At 37.4% G+C, this 24,905-nt stretch overlaps 1 protein-coding gene across 1 annotated transcript in view; it reads left to right on the top strand.

The window, feature by feature from the left end:
- ADAMTSL3 (ADAMTS like 3) overlaps positions 1-24,905 on the top strand; it is a 185,765-nt gene that overhangs the window by 31,000 nt on the left and 129,860 nt on the right. Inside the window, exon 3 of the mRNA XM_009897286.2 lies at positions 64-183. Within this exon, the coding sequence (XP_009895588.2) occupies positions 64-183 (120 nt within the window). The remainder of the gene's footprint in view (positions 1-63; positions 184-24,905) is intronic.

Raw genomic sequence — 24,905 nt, 5'->3', positions numbered from 1 at the left:
GTTTTTTAGGTTTTGACTTGTGCTTGCAGTAGCTGTAATGTGACCTTTCTGAATCTCTTACAGACAAGAGCAGAGCAATCCCAAGGTGCATACTTCTTGCCTGAGTTTGCGCTTTCTCCACAAGGGAGTTTTCTCGAGGATACCACAGGGGAGCAATTCCTCACTTACCGCTATGATGACCAGGTCAGTATGGCATATACAAAAAAGCTATTGTCATATTCTTGTCACTTTGAGATAGACTACTGTGAAACAAATTAAGATACAAAGTGTGTGCTATCTTTTGAAGATCAAGTTTATAGCAAATGGAATGATAACACAGTATACAAAATTAAAATTAAGGCAATTAACTGTAGAAATAATAGATCAAAATCACTTATGGGAAATATTATAAAGATGAAAGATGTTTTACTCTTAATTGATGTTTACAGTTAATTCTGTAAAATGTGGAGAAACAGAAGTGGTTCTGCTTTCTGTGAATTGTTTGACCCGTCCTAAATTGTTCTGTTTCATGCTTAAATCAGTAAAAGGCAGATCTTGCATTTCCCAGCTTGCGAAAAGTCAGCACATTTTACAAGTTCATGAAGTTTTTAGAAGGGAGGGTTGAGTGAATTATAAAAAAAACAATGCAAAGTGCAATAATGGATGAAGCAGAGTGTTTAGAAAGCAACAAATTATGTATTTTAAGGATCTTTAATGCCTTCTCCAGACCCATAGAAACATTATATTAAACGTGGAATATAGATATAAATGTAAAGAAAGCAACATGAAAGAAATGCTGTTAATGTTGGCAAAAGATCTAAAGTAGACCTAGGAAATGTGTGGCATGCTGTGGAAATTTACTCATAACACAATGTGTTCCAGAAGTCACTTGAGCTTCACATCAAAACTGTCTGAATTACCTTCATAGACACAGTATGTTTCTTAATGTAAGAGGAGGGAGTTTGTTAGGAAACACTCCTTGTAAAAGGGAGAGAAGAGGCAAACTTGCCCTGTAGTCAGAAGGTGTGGTTCTGTCAAGTGACTGACAGCTTTATTTTGAAGGTGGTCTTCTTGCAAGGGCTACTGTGAGAAAAATAGTTTGCTCATCACTATTCTAAAGAGAGAAGGGAATGGATATGTTTATGAAAGTTTTAGACTGAGTATCTTACTAGTAACGCAAAAGGAAGCAGAAAAGATACAATAGAAAGCATGCTGAACTACTGTAAATTATTTGAATTTAGTTTGTTTGCAATATTCATACTTTTGCTACCCTAGACCCTTGATTACCAACAGAAAGGGTACTTAGATATCTCCTGGGCCAGCCACCTGGAAAAGCAGTAACTTACAGGACAGTAAAATGCAGCTGCAGCTCAGGCTCCATTTAATGACAGTAGTTGAGAAGCACTATAAAGGTAATACATTTTCATCACTAGTTTCCATTAAATGGGGCACATTTTAGAAACAATGATAACTCAAATATAACAGAGGGGTAGTCTGAGTCTGAATAGACTGTTTGGACTGTGTGAATAGCATAGCTGATTAAAAACCAAATTAAATGCTTTCTCCTCAAAACCCCCCTCAAATACCAGCATAGTACTATATGGAATCCAATTCCAAGCTCAATTCCATTTGATGGAAAGATTTCTATTAATTCCATTGGGATCTGAATTGGATCTGGGAAGTGATCAGCTTCTGTTCTTTCACAGATGGGATTTAGCTTTGAAGATGTGATTCAGCTTTGAAGCCTGCTCTTCCCAGACAGTGAGCAGTATGAAAATAAATTTGTATTCTTGGAACAGAAAATGGTGCTAAAACATCAGAATGTTGAAAATAAAAACAACTTTAGTAGTAGCAGTTTCTTTTGATAGAAAATTCAGTCCTTATGTAATACTTCTGGAAAATAAAAACAACTTTAGTAGTAGTAGTTTCTTTTGATAGAAAATTTAGTCCTTATGTGTTACTTCTTAAAAGATACAAATACATTGAATGCAGATGGGAACTGATCTGTATCTCTAGTTTGCCTTCCTGCAAGTAAACCAGGAATTCTTCAGTGACTAGAAAGATTATTTTCCGCAACTTTCTAGGACATTAATCATAGGACTGCAGTAATGTACAGCTATCATTTACTTGGGCTTTTGTTGAAATGCTCATAACAAAACTCAATTTTATCATGTGGTCAAACTGAGACAGAGAACTTGGAATTTTTTGTTGGTTTCTGTTTCGTTGTACACTTTCACTTGACATTTATGCCATAAATGGAAGCATGTCTTAAACCAGAGGATGAAAATCCTTAATCAGATAATTTCTTGCATTTCTTTAAGATGGTGTGGACAGGCTTGATAGGTGGTAGTTGTGATAAAAATATGCAGGTGAACAAAAAGAGATGAATGTATGCACATGGAAAGGCCATTTTAAAATTACCTTATGTACCCAATGTAGAGCTGGGATCATTGCAGAAAGATTGCCGTATAACAAAAATTAAAATACAGTAACATTGTCTCACACACTTTGAATTCTGTTTTAACAATACACTTTCTATTCTGCCCGATGTGAAGAGGTGCTGGCTTGTGGGAAATACTTTCCTTCCTTTATCCTGAACATAAGAATTTTCCTGTGGGTATCCCTGCAGAGTCCTGGTGTTCCAGTACATCCTAAGTTGCATTAATTTAGTTGAAAACTGGAAAAGTAAAACAATCTTTTGCATTTGACCCCAACAAAACAAGATACCAGATATCTCAGAGTGGTTCCTATGACAGTGGCATGAGGATGAGAGAGCAGGGTGGATTACAACCTCTCTTCTATTGGCTAGCAAATAAGACATTGAGACCCTTGCCAGAAAAGTGATCCTTCTGCATCTTCCCAAGTGTGCCCTTCTCCCACTGCACTGTTCCTCATATCCAGGCTGATAAAATTTCCAGTTTGTTGGGATAGAGGGGTATTATTTTTATGCATCATCATGATGATCCACAATTAGTTTCCTTACATCCTCCAAAGCACAGGAATGTTTCAAAGGGGTTTTCTTTGGCTGTTTTGTGTGATAGTTTTCAAGCAGGGAGCCAGTTCAATCAGAATCATTCATTCCTTTGTTAGATAGTAATCTCAGTAAAATAGAACTAGCTGTTACTTAAATATTCAGAAGTATTTGCTATCTGAAAAGACAAGCTTACAGTTTGAAATGGAAGATGAGTAAATATTAATGGGAACACACTGTACTCTGTTCTAGCCCAGTAAAACTACATATGGATTCATGTTGTACATGCGAGATAGTACATTTTGTTCTGGTTTAATCTGGCAGGACTGTGTTCTCATTTTTGTACAGGATTGCACTAACCCCTTTGCATATTCAGTTGCTATGTGCATACTTAAGAATTACATGCAGATGAAACTCTTTGGCTAGATGTTTTCAAAATTCAGTGAACACAGTTTTTTCTTCTTCCATGACTATAGAAGAAAATAACTTTTAGATACTGGACAGAATGGCATGCTATAGTTTTCACACATTTACTGCTTTACCTTCAGGGAAAAAGAAGAACAGGGGTTCAAAGGAAATGCTTTTGAAGACTCCCAAAGAACAGAAATGTTTACACTGAGCATTTTCTTACAGCTTCTGCATTGTTCAACAAGCTGTGTCTTGCATCGGTGCGTTGCATACTGCATTTCTAAAATTCTACTGAGTCAGTGTAATTTAAATCTAACTTAGTACCAAATAGATTTTGATGTGTAGCCAAAGACTTCATTTGCCATAAGAAATCTGAGACTGGAAAAAAATATGCCCCTCTCCTATCATTCTTCAATGAGTTTTAAAATAAATATATAAGTAATAGCCCTTCCCCCAACTCTCAGATTGTAAGCTGAACCTTGCCATAAGGAATAGTTTCCTAGTTTTCTTTCTGATTTCTTTTGGCTTTTCACCTTTTAATCTACTACGAGGAATTTTTCCTTCTGCAGAATACTAGTAGTACTGGAAAGCTTTCTTGCAGAAATAAAATGTTCTTGTTTTCTGACACTTAAGGTATTGCTTCCAAGTATTAAAACCGTTCCATATGACAGACCACCAATAAGGACAGCAGAGAAAACTTGGTTGGGCTGAATATGTTTGAAGTACCATTCCACTTTCATTGGCTCTCTGAAGGAGACTTGGAGGGGGAGGAAGGAAAGGAAAAAAAAAAAAAACTACCTTATCTTCTTTTAAGTGAGAAAAGTTTGCTTGACCAATTAGCGTCCTGGCTGACCTTGCTCCTTCTAAATAGTTTAAATTTATTGCAAGTACACCCTGATTCTGGAATTAGACATATGGCACTAAGTAGTGCAATCTTGGCACAGCAAATCTTTCTTTCTTTAAAAGTGCATCCAGGAAGAGTGTAAATATGGGCATCTTGAAACCACCCAGCAAGGAATTAAAATAATGAAAATCTCCACTTTCAGACTTGAGTGTTTGGCTCTTGGAGGTAAGGTGGAAATCAGTCAGTCTATTTTCAACTAGATACACAACTTGTTATATGCAGGCCAAGGCTGTGCTGTTTTTGATAACTAGCCTTTGGGTTTGCTAGCAAAGTCTGCTGTAAAGTGAATGTCAAAACTGAAAGAGTAGATATTCTGAGACATGCCTTGTCCTCCATGAAGAGAAATGCTTGGCCTTGGTTTCTGCTTTATCATGGGTGAAAGTAGTATGGTAAAGTACAAATAAATAAATAAACAAAGGCAGTTGAAGCCAGGGTCTGGATAATTTCAAAATTAACACAGAAATAAACTAATAGACCCTCTTACTTCACCTTTTTATCTGTAGTTAAGCAGCAATAAATCTTTGTGGTGTTGTGTAAGCTTTTCATACCACATACAGTAGACTGCTGTGCGGACAGAAGTTGTTGTATGGATCCAGCTGGGCTGACAACCATTTTTCCCTCAGATTCTTTTACCTGCTTTCCCACTCTACCTGCTGATGATTGCTATCTTACCCTCCTCTGCCTCTGGAGCTGTATGTGGGTTACAGCCTGGGTTTGACTGTCAGCTGAAGGAACAGATTCTCTTTGGAATGAGACAAGCTGATCTCGCATATCTAGAGACAATTTCAGGTGTTTTTCTACAATGCAAACCTTCCATCACCAAATACTGTGGTTTCATTTATATATTCTGAGAGCGAGCTGATAGAATTTTGGCTAAGCACCAGAGGGTAACTGCTAATACTTGGCTACTTGAATTTTATCATTACATTAGAAATTTTCCTCTTCAGTTGAGTAAGGAACTGACCTTGCAGTCTCCTTACTCAGCCAGCATGCCGATACTAGAATAATACAAATTCCTCTGACTTGAATCCTGCAAGTAGTTCTGAAACGTCTTTGGTAAGTGAAAAATATGAGGTCAGGTTTGTGGTACTCAATATTAATACCCAAATATTAATAGGGAGTTAAAAATCATGTTCAAAGAGTGTGGAGCCATGTGTTTATTAAGGCTGTGTGAAGATAAAATGCATCATTTTGTGAGTTAATGGAAAATTAACTGAAGATGTTAGGTGCACCTGCATTTTCAGCTCTTTTGCTTGCTTTTTGATACCTTTATTTTTTTGTTTGGAGGTTTAATTTGGACTTCTTTAGGTTTTTGTTTTGGGGGGGTGGGGATTGTGGAATTTTATTTTTTTAAACACTGTTACATGGATAGGGAAATTAGCTCCGCAATCAAGTGAAATGTGTTTCTGATTTGGAGGAGGAAGGAGGGAAAGGAGGCAGGGATTAAGAGCAAATGAAAACCATTTACAATTTCAGGCAAAACTACTCTTACAGAGACTGGTACTACGCAAATCAGGCATGATCCTATTCAAACAATAGTTTTGTTTAGGCTAATGGCTTGCTGGAAGTGTGTGACTAGCATATGTACAAGTAATTGTATCATTGGTGATACATTCTTATGCGTGATAGATTGCTTAGTGAAGTGAAAAATGCTTTAATATACTTTTGTTTATTGGTAAGCTGAATGAGGAGCTGGCACTTTTAAAAGCACCAGCTAACATTTTAAGCTCAGTGATGTGTTGTTCATAGAAAATAGTAGAAGTTTGAGGTTGGTCTATATGAAAAGAAAAAAACTTCAATATTGAAGTGGCTTTTAAAAATACTTTCTCTGCCCTGCACATTTTTCATGAAGTAATGAATTTTTTTAATTCTTGTTCAGTGTTTCATGTTCTGAGGTTTTTAGTTTAGAGTCTTCCTAAATACATTTTTTGCTTCTTATCCCTCTGGGAGCAGGCAGAAGGATGTATAGTAGGGGCAAATATTTTGCTGTAAAGTCTTTAACTGAGTTCTGCTCCATTGCACTGGTAACAAGAGACCTGATGAAATGACTTAACAATATACAGACTAGACATTAACTTGACATTCCATACAGGAGACCAATGATTATGTTCTGAGAGATTAATCCAATGTAATGTGAATGTACCACTGACCTCATGCCCCCAGTGAACCCCAGCAGTTGGCACATGTACTTATCCAAGAATTTTGACATTGATAAAGGCTTAACTTCAGATTTCTAAATTTAGACTGAAAGGTCTGGAGATAGCAGAAATGATCCCATGCACACAGCTCTTGATGCACCACTGCTATCATCTATCAATGAGAGTTCATTGAGATACAGTAGAGAAGTGCTTCTAAATCAAAAAGATGTATTTCAAGTGCTGTAGGAAACACTGTGCTTGGAACTGGAAAGCCATTCTTCAGATTGTACATGGAAAAGAGTGCATTTTAGGCTGATAAAGCACAATGGTGAATTAATTTATTTACACAAAGGAAATAAATTTAAAGCTAAGTTTTTTTCCATTGGCCTCAGTCATTCCAGAACAGATTGTATTTAGTTTTTCAATAACACAGGTTAATTTGTTGAACTTCTCAAGCTGTTCATTTGTTCATATTTGCACAAATGAGAAGATATAATTGTTGTATTACTGAACTTTTCATGAAGGATTTATATACTTAATTGGATTATTTTGTTTTCTCTTGTGCTGCTTAAAAAATATCCATGAGAGTTTCTTCTCTCTCAACATGGAAAGAGTTTAGTGCAAAAAAAGAAAACCAAAAAACTTCCATTTATACTGGCTTTGAAATAATGCTCAGTAAAAATGCTTCCTTGATAAAATAAATCATTTTATGTAAGGTTTTTCTGATGCAATTCTATTGTTTTGCAAAGTGTATTGTTTTAAGCTGACTGGCCCCATGAGGAGGCATGGGGGATGGGACTAGCCCACTCTCCTCTCCAAGTGGTACAGAGCAACAGAGCAAGCTGGATGGTGTATTCTACACCAGGCTGACGTCATGCACACTGTGTGACAGGAAAGGGGTTGGCTGGGATTGATGGGACTTGTAATATATTCTGTAGCTTGTGAAGTTTCCTGTTCTTCTTGTTTGAAAAGTTTCTTCCCCAGTTTCCAGGCTCTATTTTGTTCCATTTTTGTTCCGTTTTCAATTCATGCATAACAGCATTGCAGGTTTTCACAGTGTACACTAGTATCTTTTCTTAAGATCTTTTTTTCTTTCTTTACCTTTGTGTAATCTGATATTCCTGTAATAGAGTATCAAATTGTCTTTATCTCAGCTGACATTTTGGCCTTTTTTATTTTTCCTTTGGCTCCTTTGCTCTTTGCCCACCCAGAAGGCAGTGGGGGGGAACGAGGAAACCCCTCTGTTGTAACCAGGCTGCAGAGGCTCAGATGCCAGCCAAGTTAAAACCAGGACACAAGGCAGAGGGTAATTTAAATGGAGTTTACATTGTAGAGCATATAGATAACATCCTTCACATCCTTGACAGTCATCCTTTCAGGCCTGTCCATCATGGAAAACAGATTTATAGTAAAGTTGGGCATCACAATGACCTTTATAATAGAGATACACTGGAACCTACATTTCTTTCAATTTGTGTGCCACTAATGTGGAAGATGCAGTGAAAAACCTTTCTTAAAAAATCTGCCTATCTTGGCTTTGTTTCTAGAAATAGTTAAAATGGTGCTTGATATCATTAGCACCTGTGTAATAAACCAGCTTTGGGACAGCTGAAGAACAATCTCTTTACTACTTAAAACAGTTATTTTACTTCACACTATTTCAAAATAACTGTCAGCATTGCCAGAAAACCTAATTTATTTCTACTGGCTGTTAGACTTTGAAAGCTATTTGCTCACTTGGAAGAAAATTGCATACATTAATTACCAATTCTGGCAACAACAGCAAAAAATAGTAGATACAGGTTCTTGAAAGGATCAGTGCTGACAACTGTATTTATTGTTTTCAGAGCTTAGGAAGTGTTACAGGTTGTGATACTGTGAGGTCTGAAGCACTTTTGTACTCCTAATGTGAAACAAACTGTACTACGCTTCACAACACACATTAATAATGTGCTGTTGATATAATGACAAAATAAAGGGACTGTCTCTTCTACTTCCCAGCTTTCAGCAACTGTCTTTTCTGATATCTAATTCAATAAAAGTGTGTTTATGTGATGTTGTCAAGTGATCCAGCTGCCACATGGCCAGGAAGGGCAGGAGCACTTCTTCTTTACTGACTGGATGCTAAATCTTTATGCTGTTTCATAAACAACTGTCTCAGTTTGCAAGGGGAAGTTAGGCTCTTGTTATTTGGTTACGTTAAGAGACTGATAAGGTAATGATTGATGAAAAGGAAGAAGGTCAAACATCTCTGGACAGAGGAAAATGCTATTATTCACTGCTCTTGTTACAGAAAGCAGAACTGATTTGCAGGGCAGGTCGTAGGATGGGCAGGAATGATTGAGCTTCAGGATCAGAACAGGGCTAAGTAGAATAAATAATACAAGAAATAGCATCTTAATAATCAGTTTGGCTTTAAAGAATGGAAGTACATACAGATTTCTTGAGAGATTGAAGTAGCTCTAATCTCCAGGTAAGCAATCTGGTGCAGTGTTCCAAGTGTCAGGCTTCCTACCAATGCTGTTGGTGAACCTAGCTTTGTAGGCTTATAAGAACTTGACATGAGGGTACTGAATATGACCATGGTTTTCAGTAACAGAACTGGGAGGGTGTTTCGTATTAAACAAAACCAAAAAAGTACATGGAATTTGTTAATTGTTCTTTTGTGTTATGAAAGCTTCGTGGTGGTGGTGGTTGTTATTTTTATTCTCCCTCTGTTTTATGGAAGTCACTTGCTTTTCTCTTTGGGCCATAGCCTAAAAAACGGTACTTATTTTCGCATTCCTTTAAACCGTCACTCCTGGGAAACGAAGGAAACCACTGAAACTTTGGGTTCAACTTCCAGCATGCAAGATACATGAATGTCAAGAGATGGTTTTGCACATCTGTAGTAAACTATTGACAGAAATAAATGCTTGCATGTGATTTGAGGGTCCTCACTGCTTTAGATGAGGGTTCAGTGTGATCTTTGGTAAAGAGTAATGCTGTACTTGAACACTAGCCTTTAGTACTTCAATATACTTGACAGAAATTGTATATTCCACATTTTGTGTAATGATTGTCAAATCAAACATTCCTTTTCATTGTCTGGTGTATTGTGTTTCTGCCCCTCCCCCCATTTTCCTATAGACAGGCAGCTGTTAAGCTGACTGTTGGTCTAGAAGTATCAGTCAGTGAACTGGGACCAGTATGGACTTTTTTTAATACTCTCGAGACTCTAATGCTCTGAGCCTTGACCGCTTGACACTTGAGCCTGCGTAATCTAGCTTCATGAAAATACCTTATTGCTAGTGAAATTTAATTATTTGTATTATCATGCTATAAGATGAAGCATTTTAGTCCTTTAATGGTAAGCCTTTCTAGCATTCTTGGGTTAATGGTTTTTATGTCGCATAGGAGAGAAAGGACTTGAAAAAAGGCACCAAGCCTTTAGCTGATTTGCAGGTTCATGAAGCAGAGCAGAGTATTAGCGCATGGGTAAGACAAATTAGTTGCTGTATGATATGGGTTGTTTCTGTAGTTTTAAAAACAACCCTTTGGAAATGGTCACAGTTGTGAATACAAGATGATATGTTCTCCTTTACCTGATTATTTAGGCTTTGGTCCAAAGATCATAGTAAATTCAATAGACTTTGGATCTGGCATTAATTTTTTAATGGAAAAAGATTTGCTATTGATTCCAGGCACACTGTATTACCCCAGAAGAAATACTGTAGAGTGTTAGACATTACTGAAAAAATGGGATAGATGCTATAAAGCACGAGCTTAATTACATCCTCATTATTCTGCAGAGACACAGGTTCAATGCCTTTTTCAATTCTGATGTCAAAAGTATGTGGGTAGACTTGTTGTAAACTTTATTAATTGTAACCAACTGCTGGCACATTTGCTGAGGATCACAGAATTTTCTGTGATTTTTATAAGCAATCCTATTCACACAGCATGAATGCTGAAATGAATTCAGTTTTTAAAATACTTGATCAGTTTGATTAATGATGTACTTGCATCAGAACATTGACAGAATGTGGGTTGCTACTCTGTTCTCATGCTCCCATCTTTATTGAAAATATGCACATTTGCTTCAGTGTGTAGTGTAAAAGTCAGTAGTCTTTCTTTGTCTAAATGTTATGGTTTTACGTGGTATAAATCTGAAGAAACAAGCTGTGCTCTTTCAGACAGCTCATATAATGCCTCATGGCATCAATATAACATATGGCAAGATACCTCTCTTTGTTACCCCACTTAAAAACAAAACAAAAAACCAAAACAAACTTGCAGTGCCTCAATTTTACTTACACAAAGTGGGCTTGAATGTGGGGGTTTTTTTGATGTTACTAGTAGGTGATGTAAAATATATTCAAATATCACGCTATAAGCCATGAAATTTTACCACCTTTGAGTGCTGGCTTCAGTGGTAACTGCTTGCATTAGGGTGATACTCTAATGTATGAATTGGAATTGTATCCTGAGTATCTTATTTAAGTGCTAGGGCTAAGTTTTAAAGTTTCCCTGCTCTTTTTATTCCATTTGAAAAAGATTTTGTTCCTTTTGCAAATATTTTTATACTTAACAATGAACTTGCCAGTTAATGTTCATTCTTCCCCTGCTCCTTCAATACTGAGGCTATAGGATAGTCTGTTTTTCTCATATTTTCAGCTCTGCATTCTAATGAATGTGAGGCAAAGAAAAGGAGGGTGAAAATATGTCTTATGAATTGTCATTTTTCTGTGCAGTTAAGCAACTTCCTTTTAAGAAAGACCCAAAAATTCATTTTAAAAAGGATGTCTTTAGAGTGTCAAAAGGAATTGTCTCCTGTACTTTGCTGCATGAGAGCCCAAGGTCCTACATAGTGAAGGGAGGAGGTTTTGCTGGCAGCACCAGAAAGTCTTTCTGAGAATTGGTTCCACATATGTTTGTTAATATTTTGGTGAGTGCAGACAGAAAATTTGGAAGGCTGTCTAGACCAGATAGGATAGATGACCTCTCTTACACAGACCTTACAGTCTAGGGCCCAAACACTTATACACATGCATAACTTAATTCTTGTGAGGACTCCCATCTACGTCAGTGAACTACCCACATAAGTAAAGATGCACATGTGCAAACGTGTTGGCAGGATCAGGGCCTCCTTTCCAGCCCCATTCTTTGAAATTCCATGCCTAAACTCCTGAAAGACCCCAAAGAGAGAGCACCTCTTGGGGAGATCTGAACATCTCCCATTCATATTGCAGTGAGTGCAAGCTGAAATAATTTGTGTAATACAATGGGGCCAACAGGTCTTTCTCTTTCATAGTTCAGAAGTGTACTGATTTAATAACTCCCATTACTCCAATGTTGTCATAAAGCTTACCCTGAATTGCAGTCAGTCAAGTTTACATTTTAAGCATTACTTTTTCTTAAATAAAAGGCTTTAAACCAGTTTTGCAGATTGACGACATCAGAAGATTTTTCCATCTTAATGAAAAAGTCCAAACGAGTACATAATATTTTCTAAGAGCAGACTGATGGAGGCTGGCCTGTTGTCAGAAAAACAGTGTATGAATTAACTTTGCTGCGTTTTGGTTTAATTTAAAATTAACTTACGGTTTGTCGACAACATTCATATTTCATAGAATAGGTGTAGGGTGCGAGTTTGCTGTATTTCCTACCATGAAGAAAAAAACCATTAACTCTGACATCTGTTTTTAGCACTTTCCTTCATATTTTTGGATGAATGCCTGGCAAAAACTGGAAAGTGACTAAGAGATCAACCAAAGATGGCCTAAGGGCCTGTTCCCAGCTGGTACAACATCTGGAATGTTATATATAGTGGATAAATTCAGAGTTGTAGTTTAATAAGATTGGTATTCAAGCATTCGGCCTACAGCAAAGGAAAGGACAGTGAAGCTGACAGCATGCATGGTGCATAATATGTCAAGGTGTCTGAAATACAATTTGTTGGGTTTTCACTTTCATTTTGGCAGATCCTTTATGCTTATATATAAACTTTCATCTACTGTTGTTTTGAGCCTTTACAAAATAAAAGGTGAAGTCATTTTGGTATTATTTCCAGAATCTTATCTTTTTACTAAGCTTAGAGTATGTCTGGGTTTCTTTCTTTTTTTCTTAGGAAAAAAGTGCTAAAGACAGATTTTTATGAGCTGACTAGAAATAACTTAAGCTGCTACCTTTGCAAATTTTAAGTATATGCAGTCTTTTATAGTGAAGATTTTACAGAATCATAAACTGTTCAGGAATCTGGACTTGTGCTATATGGAACCATACTTGCAAGATTTATGTCTCAGAAAGCCCTTTTTTTTCCCCCTCCTATTTAGGACTTGCTTAATCTTCTGATAGTCTAATCTCCAAAATGTAATTAAATGTGTTACAAACCTAAAAGAGTTGCAGACAGGGATCACTGAAAAACTACCTACATCTCAGAACATGGCAGTGCTAGGCCAAAAAAAATGAGCTGAAGGAGATTTGTTTGCAGCCCTGTAACTACAGTTATCAGGCAGTATGCTTGTGAGTTGTTCTATTGTTGCATTGCCTTTTGATATCTGCAGATAGGGTGAGCATTGCATGTCATTTACATTGCAGCCCAGAACAAGATATATAGTCTATGTGTCTAATCTTGTGATGGGCAAATCAGTTCATGTGGCTGGGGTCTCACCATGGTGCAAGGCTGCAGCTGGGAGAGAGTTTGCTGAGGCATCTCTGGCTGGCTGTGCTATTCTGCACATGATCCCTTGCTGTTTTGCAGCACTATGATCTCCCTCTGATCTGCATCTTTTCTGTAGGATGCTGGAGCTGGGAGGAGTCCTGCTTTTAATATAAAAGTCACAGGCAAGGAAGTGTGATGTGGAGGAAGGTATTAGTGGGTGAAATGTGGCAGGGCTGTAATTGATGGAGTGGGCTATAAAGGTCTTACTCCTCTGTTTTCTTAAGAAGGACTTGCTTGATAAATGCTCAGCATGTCGCTATTTCTATATTATCTATTACTATGCAAGGTCTTGTAGGTGAAGACAGGTATTTAAATATGATTTGACAGGAGAATAGGAGGAGATGGACCTAGAGTTGGAGGAGAGATGAGTTTTGCAGATGCACTTTGGTGGCGTAAATTTGGAAGGTGGCAAATGAATCTGAAATGACTGCAGCTGGCAAAGACAAAGCTGCTTTGTCTGCAGGGTAGTGTCACTAATTGCTGTCTAGCTGGTGTGGATGCCAACATACCTTGCTTTAAACTTATACCTGTGGTGCAGATGCATGTTGAAGGTATTGCAACTGAAGCTTACAAGTCTGAGATCATACAGAACAGTAACAGTGTAGGCTGTTCATTCCATCATAATACTAGCAAGATAGGAATACTTGGTCATTACATATGGGAAAACAGAGGGGTTAAAAAAAAGAAAGATGATTACCTGGCAAATCTCATTCTTGCAGGTCTCCTTCAGGTACTGGAAGGTGGCAATTAGGTCTCCCTGGAGCCTTCTCCAGGGTGAACAACCTCAGCTCCCTGTCTTCATAAGCGAGGTGTTCCAACCCCCTGATCATTTTCATTGCCCTCCTCTGGACCTGCTCCATCAGGTCCATGTCATTCTTGTATTGAGGACTCCAGAGCTGGACACAGTACTCCGGGTGAGGTCTCACCAGAGCAGAGTAAGGTGAAAGAATCGCAACTCTTGATCTGCTGGCCATGCTTCTTTTGATGCAGCCCAGGATGTGATTTGCCTTCTGGGCTGCAAGCACACATTGTCTGCTTATGTTCAGCTGTACACTTCCTAAAGGAACCTATGGTTATGGTCAACACATTTGTTAAAGACCAATATTGTATAATGTTTTGTAACGTATTTTGTATTGGGCATGCAATGTTAGTGCCAGGAACAGGGAGATACAAACCTCTTCCATACAAAACCTCCCTATGTAGCTTCTTTGGTAAACAGCTTACAGTGCAATGTGAATATAATTCTAGATCTAAATAGTTTGTCCGTACAAGGACAGTAAGTGTTTATGTACACGCCTTTGTATTCATTGCATATATTTCCCTAGATGCTGTTATTCTGAAGTGAAAATACCATCTTGTTTATGAAGGAATATTTGTTTTGTTTTTTAAAGAAATTGCCACTAGCAATTACGTAAACCACCCTGTAGATCCAATTTTGCCATATGACATGTACTCTTGTCTTTAGGAGTTTATGTATTGTAATTCAAGAAGGCAGCAAGACTCAATGGAGCTTCAATGCAGTCACATCAGGGGGCTCTGATAAGAATTTCTTCTAGAGCTTTGAAAGGACTTTACATTAATCACAGCTCTGATAGCAGGAATTTTTAACAAGTCTATCAAAACAAGGGTGTTACCAAGTGGCTAGGGAATAGCTAAAGTAGTACTGAAATATATAGAAGGGAAAGAGCCAGGAAACTCTGAGTGTGTCTGTCTGATCTGAAGTGTATAAGGCTTTGGAATGCATTTTGAGGAAGGAATAATTAATAACATAGAGGTGAATGGAAAAGTGAAGGAACTGGATTTATCTGGAAGATGAAACTTATCCTAACTCATTTTACACCTTTCTTTGATTTTATCCCCCCCTCACCCCCCCTTAAATGAGGGGAATACAGAGACCTCATGAATCTGGACTTTCATAAAGCCATTTCATGGAGTGCTGTACTGGAAATTAACTTAGAGGAGATATAGTCTGGTGTGTGAAGTGGGAAATTAATAAGGAGTGGGAGAGAAAGATAGTAACTGACTGTTGAAAGAGAAATACTAGCCTAGAGAAAGACTATGCACAGAATCACTTGGATGACAATGGCTTAGTGTTTCATTAATGACTGGGACAAAAGATTAAGATTAGATTCAAGATAAAGTTAGGAGGAACTGTCAACACAAATGACTGACAGAACAATACAGTTATAACTGGATGACCTTGAAGATGGAAGTCAAAATGCATTGTCATGCACATAGGGGGTCCCTATGTGCAAAATTTCTTCTTGGATCTCATAAATAGAAACAGAGCATTGCAGATCTCAATTCTAACTTAATAGCACTGGTAAATTCTGACATGGAAAACAACATCCAGAAAAAAAAAAAAGATAAAGTTTAGCAGCGTGATTAGGGAATGGACAGTCTATTTTATGTCAGATTTCTTTTATACTGGCTGAAGAAAGGTATTGATGACATAGCATGGCTGCCTGTCATATCAAGAAGCTAGATAAGGAGTAGTGGTATTTAAAGGCACTGTGGGCACACCAATTAGTGTATTGTCCCTCTGTTAATCTTGCTGTGGAAACTGGAGGATGTTTATCCATCCTGAGAGTAGAACCCTGAAGTATCTGCCCAATAGGGGTGTTGAGAAGGGAAACAAACTGCAGTGTTTCGTTATGATACACAATTATTTATAGAAATGTGACAATCCTGTAAGTCTCTGTTTGGAGCTTCAGGAGCTCCATTCCAGAGATGCCCTTCTTTATTTTTATTTATTTTTTTAAAAATTATTTTTATTTTTGAGTGCCAGCAGTGGGAAAATACATGACATGCTGGTCATGGACATATATTTGAGTTAGCACATTGGCAGAGATAAATGATCTCTTCAGTGTTCAGCTAGTTCGTGCATATATTATTTTTTGTGCTTTAATACGTATTCAGTAACTACTGTTTCCTAGCCTGCATTACTTGCTAAAGTATTTGTGTATTGTTTCTTCAGGGTTTTTCCTTGTAAAAATAATTTTTCTAAGCAACCTTTATAGTTATTAACCTCTTTGTTGAAAATAAAATTCCTTCCATTAGCCCAGCATTTCGTAGATGACATGCAGAGATGAAGGAAATTTCCATCCGTGTTTTGCCAGTGACCAGTAATGCATATGCATCCAGATACTATTCAAGTTGGTTTGGCAATAGCACTGTAACTTTATAGGTTTATGTGCTTACACTAGGATGGTTCCTGCTGTTTTAAGTATTGTCCAGAGGATATATTTTTCTTAAATGAAAATTGCTTGAAACCATTCATTTTATTTTTTTTGTATGACAACTGAAGGTATCAATTACTTATTGCCTGTATGGAATAGGAAATGTTAATGAAACTCAACTTCTGAACCTCCTGATTGGCAAATTCTTGGCCACCATGTCTAAAGATCATTGTTGCAGATCAAGCAAATACTCTGTCTGTTTTACACTTTAAAGGTCACGTACAAGACACAAGAATAACTGTGCAATAAAAAAGGGCAAGTATTTGAGAATATGTATATGTATTAACATTTAATCCCAGTTGTTATTAAGCATGATATCATGGCAGATCTAAATGCTTCCTCCTTTTGTCCATTTCTGTTCTTTTGTCTGGTCTTGTGTTTTCTGCTTTAAGACCTGGGCCAAAACTATTGACAGCAAAAAGCACAGGGATTTTGCTGTGGGAATTTGTCTACTGACTTCAATGAGTCAATTTGCTTTTTCTTTATACAAAGATGTGATATTTTACAGCTCACCCGTTGCAGACTGTTACACTGAGACTTTAATGTGTGCAGTGATTACAGGATTGTGCCCTTAGGATTCTAGAAAAGCAGGACATTGCATGTAGATCCATTTTAACTCGCTTCTGCCTCCAAGACTGAATTCATGCTGAAGACTGGGGCACTGCCTATTTCCATGGTAATTGTATGATATATTTTACACATACTTTTTGAAGGATCCAGCTGGTAGCATGAAAAGGTTTTATCAGTTCTACACTGTGTACTTTAAATCTTCTACCTTCATGTGTTGTAAGTCTGAATTTCACGTTTCCCTTAAGCTGAAGGGGTTTATCCGGAGAATCTCCAGACCTGGTTTTTGTCTCTCTAATGTGCAGTTAAGCACCAGACTTCAGGTGGGAGGGTGACAGCTAATAGCTGGGAGGCATTAAAGCTTAACTATTTGTCAGCTATACCTGATTTTTTGTGGACAGTGATTAAAACTGCTCGAATACTTTCACTGAGACAAACTCACTGGAGCATGGATGGTGGTTTGTCTCATACCAAAAGCCTTCCTATTCTTACTTCAGTGACAAATTTTAAACAGGTTTTCTGAAGTGGAAGAAGTCCTTCACAACAGTGCAGGGACATAGTGTTAGGCATTCATGCAGAATTACCAGAGAGGTATATTCTACGCCAAAGATATTATTCTACTCTACCCAGCAATATTTTGGCCTAAAATCATAGATAAGATAAAAGGTGACACAGAAGCATGGAAGCAAAAGTCTTCTGTTTTATCTTAGAGATATTTCCAGTCATTTGCCTTCATATAACTCTTGGCTAGTTATGGGGAGTGAGTTGGTTGTTTTTTTTTTTGTTTTTTTTCTTTCATTCCACACTTCTGCCAAGCAGAGAATCGTATGAAAATAAACGATTTTTACCACTTTCTAATACTTTAATATATCCCTATAGCTGTTAAAATAACATTTGTCATGTTTTTTACTGGAAATACTTATATTTGGTGTCATTTAACTGACTCAAACTTTCTGGCATGCGCAACATTCACCCTTCCAGATGAAAAAGGGATGATCCACTTGATGTAAGAGCTTCTCTGCACAACCCTAAAATCTTCACTTTCCAGATAAGGTCATTTAAGGATATTCTGTGTTTGCTCATATTTGAGCAGAAATCACTATTAAGACTGAATTGAGATAAGAGTTTGCCAGCCATAAAATTAGCCAGCTGTTACAACTACCTTTTATCCATGGCCTGATCAAGGAGGAGGAGGCATCTTGTGTATGTTTTCAGAAGATGCCCAGGATTCTTACAGATGGTGGCTCTGAATGCACTGAACAGCTAGCTGAGTGCCCTTCTGCTATTTGGGTCTGGGTGACTTCTCTCATTTTCCATGTCTAACTACTTTACTCTTTTTTAGTCTGGTCTTTTATCAAGACATAGTGAAGAAGGTATGTACATGCCTGTATCTCCGTTGTCACCTAATAATTTATTTTTTTAATGATTTCATGCAAATTTGGCAGATGTCAAGATACTGTATGGTTTGTACACACAGGCCTTTATATGGAGTGGAGAAGTGCTGCAAATGGCTTTTACTTAAGTGAAAGGCTGCAACATGAGTTGAGTCTGTATTAGACATCAGAGAAACCAGGTGTGCCCTCAGCCTTGTACAAGTCTATAGAGAACCTGATTTATTTGGTTCAGAGGTTTGTGTATTTGTGAAAATATACTAGCTTCTTTGTGACAGTATAGTGGATGAAATGCAAATGCTCCCCTCATGCTGGTTATGAATGCAGTATTGGGCAGATTGTGAATCACAGTATTTCTCAAAAATTTTCTTTCTTTTAATGTGAAAATGTATATTATAGGGGTTGATACAAAGCTCAATGGCAGAATTACACCTGCAGTTAAATCTGTGTGGAATTTGCCCCATCATTGCCAGAAGACTGCATGAGAAGAAAGCATGAGTGCACTATCTCACCTGAACAGTTTACCTTACATTATCAGAAGCCGTGGTTTTGATAGATGGTGTATTTGGCTGTAATAATATTAGTAACTATCTATAGCGCCTATCTACTGGAATATGTGTGTATATATTCATTAGATGGCTTTTAGAAAACAGTGTATTCTTGTGGCTGAAGCACAGAAGTATCCATCAGTTTTTGGCTGTAGTCTCACATTTCTGATTTTGTCCAAGATTTCTTGAAGACCTGTCAAGGCTCAGATGTTGAATAGGAGAGATTGCAACTGGTTGTTCTTTGTATTCCTCTGCAGCTGAAGCTTATTCTCTGCTACTATGGGACTGTGGCCTTCCACCACAGATAATAGACACAGCTGTACTGGCAGATCCTTTTGTTTGCATTTGGCACATGGGATTCCTGAACAGAGGAAGGGCCAAAGCAATGTATTCTGCTTGTGGTTTGTTATAAGAGAGGAGCTGCTAAAAGACATTCCGCTCTCCAGCTCAGTACTGCGGCCTTGGCATATCATGTGGGCCAGGACAGCTTTTCTCACACCATGTTACCTGATGTGCCAAAGGTTTCTCCTCGTATATTCAGGATGGCCCATCTTGTGCGTTGACAAAGAAGAACTTTGAGAGTTGGATCCTATGTTACATGAGAAGTCTTAAGCTTTCCAAACTGAAAGACAAATAACTGTAAACTCTACTCTGTGTGGTTTGGCTTTGGAGGGCTTCAGGGCAGGGGAGGATTTGTTAATCCGTATCTCTTGTGTGTAATTAGTGCTTTTGTAAAGTGCTGCAAGATCCTGTGTTGAGTGGTGCTACACAAAGTTAATAGATGTCTTCAGTTATAACAGGAAATTTAAACCTTTTTATGAACACTCATCAGTGAAAAGCTCTACAGATGTATGCCCCACTAAACAAAAATACTGACACTGGAAGTGGTTTCTGTGTGTTTGTTTTGCTTTATGTTAAGATTTTCTGTGGCCGTATCATGAGAGTAGGAACTTGAATATATATTGCTTATTATAAAGCTGGAAGTGCTGTGGTTTCTAAATGGCAGAGTACTGAACTTGGGACTTCTTCCATTTTTTTTCTGATACTGATATTTTAAAAGCTTTGTATGTATTTTGGTAGGAATTTTTAATGAAACTACAGATTGGTACTGGATGTTAGTTAGAAATAGATACAACATTTAACATACTCCTTCCAGCCAAGGTATGGGCTTGTATTAGTAGTCCTTGATGGAAGACTGGAGGCAGCATACATGTGTGTGTGTATGTATGGATTTTTAGAGATTTTCAGCAGTTTCAATGCCAAATATTTTTGTACTGCTTCTTTTAAAATAAGTTGTTTTTTTAAGGCACATCTAGAAATAGAGTCAGTTGGCCAATCTGTAAGTAGGTTTTTAGGGGATCCTTCCTTTCCTGCAAGGTTATCAGTTCATGACAAACTTAAATGGGTCTATCTTTTCTTGCAACTATGCTTTCATAAGATCAAGCCTTTATTGTGTACATGGGATTACTGGGCAACCCTTAGGGCTTGTTTTTAATGTGGTGTTACAGGAGTGTATAAAACTGCTCAGGATTTAATTTTAAAATAAAAAATTTATCTCAGTGGTTGGGTTTTTTTTGGTTTTTTTAAGTTTTACTTGGTGATAGTCTGGCATTACTTGAAAATGCAAAGTCTTTGATTTGAAGGCAATAGTTATTAATATATTTGTTCAAAACCACCCACTAATGAGCTTCAATTTTATTTATAAAACAGTTCTTTCTTATCATATAAACTTTAATAGTTAGCTTTTGTTCATGAAGAACTGCAGTAAAGTCAGTTTTCACTAAGGCGACATTACTGAAATAACAGAATGACTAAGCTATGACTGAAAAGAGCCTTAAACATAAATGTTGTGGTTGTGTCAGGGCTAATGTTTGAATTTATGAAAGAATTTAGATAAGCAATATGATGCAATGCTTTCAGAATTTAGAAGAAAATAATTTTCTTCTTTGAAGCAAAGAGATCCAAATCATTGGTTTAGCTAAGTGAACAAGAGCATACAAAGTTTGTGTGTGAATCATTCGTAGAACCCAATGTGGCAGTTTTAAATGTGCAGTCAAGGGAATATTAAATATGCATAGGCTCAGCACAGCTGAAGAAGTTTGCAGCCTTTGGAGGTTTTATGACTGTTGTGTGTTTCTGGATGTGCAGATGACTGTTGTTTTCACTTGACACCAATACTGCAATAGATTTCCCCTCTACCTAGAAGCCACTCAGTTTGGCTTTTGTTCAGTATACTCCGCCTGGCAAGTTGCACAGGCTGACACAGGCATTTGATTCTTAAATACATACAGGTTTATAAAGGGTGCTTGCAGTAGGCATCTGCTCCAATCCAGCAGTTGAGATTAGCTACAATACTGCTGTGGGACACGCTTTTTGTATGTTGAAGACCTGGAGGTATCAAAGGAGAATTCTCAGCTATTTTTTTGTCTCTTTAAAAGATGTGTTGAAATTTACTCATAATCTATGTGTTAATTGTCTTGAGTAGTTTTCACTGGGTGATCCTATCAGTTTGAGTAGATGCATAGGATTTGCATAATTACATGGAGTGTGTAGGAGGCAAACACTGATAAAAGTATCAAAACCACACAAATAAAATCCAAGATAGTTGCTATTTTCTGACTTGATAGGAAAGAACTTAATGCTGAGATCCAAGGTAATAACCTTGGAAAATCTGCCTATGGTTGATTGTAAAATGACTTTAAATAGCTAAGATGACACGCTAAATATTGTTGTGTTCATAAAATTCATCCTTGTTTTTCCAGAGGCAGCAACATATTTCTGCAAATACGTAATTCAGTCATAATTCCTCTGTAAAGCACAGGATGTTACCAAAGAGTTTGGAGTCAAAGGAAGGAGGCATGGATCATTCAGCACAGATGGGGGTCTCTGCTTTTTGAATAATTCAAATTGTGTGCAGTTACCCCTGCTTGGTCTGACAAGAGATTGAGTTCTTGCTTCTTGCAAATGGAATGCTTTTACCTGCATTTCTGTTACAGTAGGTGCTGAAATGAAGTAAAGATTAACACAAGCAGAGTGGAAATGTACTGTATATGGCACCTATTCCTCTAGGATAGGATTAATACTATACTAATATAAGTAGGTAGCTAATAGTGGAATTTTCAAACTATAGGCAAGTTATTGCTGCTCTTGATACAGCAAAAATGTCAGTGGGAGCTTGTAGTAAAGAGGATACAGACCCATATTTTGAGTCAGCTGGGTGGAAGGGTTTCCTGCAATACCATATGAGAAGAAAACCAAAAAAATATGTTTCTCTTCTGAAGTCCCTTGACCGTAGAACTTGGAGAACTTGTACATTGCAGAAGAATGAATCAAGATGTATCTTAAAAATGGATTTGTGGTACCTTTCAGAAGGACAATGAAACACACTGACAGGGAAAAAAAAGTGCAAAATATGTATCACACCTAATTGCTGAAAAATGTGGGTTTTAATCAGTGTATGGAATGACTCATACAGTGGTAGGGATTAGAGTGTTTTTATTCTAGTCTTTGGTTTGAAGTGAATAGAGATTATTTTAATTCCCTGATAGCGCTGCAAGAGAACAAGATGGTGATTTCTGTCACCTTAGATGCTAAAAATGAAAAATCAAGGTGACCTACTGCATGTCATCTCACAATTGGTAGAGTGGTAAGTTAAAAGAAACATATGTGTATATATAAATATTCTATTTGAAATTTGATTTTTACCAAGGTTCTTTAGGACACTTTCCCCCTTTTATATATATATATATATATATATGTATGTTTATGGCAGAGGGTGGGGTAACATAATTGACCTCAGTTCATGACATTAAAATTTTCTCATTATATCTTTCCCTTTGGAGAAGAGTTTATGGTTTGTCTAAGACTCACAGATATATTAAAATGTAGAAACACAGGGCTCATACGTAGTAGGCACACCCTTACTCTAACATGTCTATAACAGATATCTGTAATACTCTCTGGCTGCTACATCCCACTGGACATAGGTATAATAAATCAGTACACTCGTAATAGATATGAGTAACAACAGAACAAAGAGAAGGCAAAAGAGCTTCCCATATCAGGTGATGTCATGAATAGTGTGGAAATTCTCAAGTGTCTTTACTTCATGGAGAAGGAGTACTTTACTCGTATTCTGTCCTGGCTTATTGGAGTATCTCTGTTAGGAGAAGAGGCTGAAGACTTCTCCAAATTCAGAGATGAAATGTGCTCATGTTTCACTCTTGCTTTCTTTTTATATATGGCATTACTTGGCTTCATAGGAGAAAATGAAGCTGGAACTGTCACTGAAAACCAAATTTTTAAAACTTTGTTCATGATGTAACAACTCGACTCTTGAGGAAAAAAGTAAAATAAAACTACTCTAAAATGCCTTTTCTGATGGAGTACTGAGTGTAGGGGTTTTTAAGTAATTTATCATGTAGTAATTGTCAAGATTCCCATGCTACATTTTTCTCTGTAAGATTAGGAAGCAATGGCATTCTTTATGCTTAATGGCACAAACAATTATAGTACTGACTTGGCTCTGTTTTGGTGCTTTGGCTGTCTCTGCTGCTGCTGGCTTTTAAATTGGCTGCAAATTAGCCTGAGGGACCAATGTATAATCAGTTGTCTGTTGGCACGTGGTTCTGGATAACGTTTTTCCTTTGACTCATCTCTGATTGCAGAGAATTGGCTATTGGCTGTAGCATATTTCAGAGTATGGCTGTATGCAAGTTCCTCGTGAACTATATGTATAAAGTCCCTTTTATGGTAAAAGCAAATTGTTTCACATATGACATGATGTAACATGAAAATGTGCACCATCCCTATTTATTCCTTCATTGCTACTTGGGCTTTGTTTCTGAATTATCATTGTAAACTCAACAATGTTCCGAGTCCAAGACCTGTGTGACTGAGTTTTGCCAAGCAGTGTTTGTATTATACTTCAATACTATGCTGCAAAAATGAAGGTTGAATTGAACTGAACATCTTTGTAGCAGTCTTTTGTGGCTGAAATGACATCAGCCCCTGTATTTCTTGAGGAACGTAGCAAGAGCTGAAGCAAAGAAATAGGAGAAGACAGGCCAAAACATTATTATTGTATTGCCTTTCTTTGTAGTCTATTTATTGTTCCCTTTAGGCAGAGACCTTTGAGCGATGGAGAGTTGGTCAGTTTTGTTAATCACCTGTTGACTTGATAATGGAGATAGTTGCTGATGGAGTTATAGAGCAGCTTAGAGTTCCTATCTGACTCTTTCTGAATATAAGTGCTGCTCCCTGAATTGGGAATGTCTTTGTAAACTTCTACTAGACCAACATTTATACCCTTGAGCTATCTGTCTGAGAATACAAGCCATATCATGTTGCTTCTTCCTTGTTAGACTCATGCAAAGCATAGTGCAAATATTAATAAGTGTAGTAAAACGTTAAAATATGGTGAGAATACTACTTATTGCTGTGCTGAGTGTCTGCAGGACTTAACCTCTGAGATACAGGGCTGCAATCTGGGAATACCATGCTTTGACTTGGAGGTCAGCATTTACATTGTGCTTTTTCTGAGGGAGAAGTCTGAAGTTTTACCCAGAATTGGAAGAAATCAAAGACAGATGTTAGTAGAGGCACTACATCAATTTGTACAGTCAGCAGTTGTAGTATCTTCTCAGATGTAGTTTTGTTTCTGCACATTTTGACTCCTCAGCCTCAGTATTTTCTATCTCTGAATATCTGAAAAACTGGCTGAGGTCAGCAGGGAAGCATGAGCTGTGCACACCTGACCTACCTTTCTGCAAAGGTCAACTTCAGTCAGATTTTACAAACCTTTTAAGAACTGTTAATATGGTGGAAAGCTAGTTTGTTAGTTGTATTTGCTAACTTGCCATCTTCTCCAAATACACGTCTGCTTTTCCCTTGTTGAATTTTACTTTGGCTCTGATCATGGTGCCCTGCATTGAAGCTGTGCTTACCAAGCAGACCAGTCCAGGGGCCTGTGTTCTGTTTTCCCTTGTTATTTCTTTCATTGTGTTTAACTTTTCTCTTTTTTTCTTTTTTTTTTTTGTTTTTACCAGTTGTAGGTGT

This window comes from Dryobates pubescens, chromosome 17 (genome assembly GCF_014839835.1).
Source record: "Dryobates pubescens isolate bDryPub1 chromosome 17, bDryPub1.pri, whole genome shotgun sequence".
Taxonomy (NCBI): Eukaryota; Metazoa; Chordata; class Aves; order Piciformes; family Picidae; genus Dryobates; species Dryobates pubescens.
The sequence above is the reverse complement of the archived record's forward strand: the minus strand, read 5'-3'. Positions and strand labels throughout refer to the sequence as shown.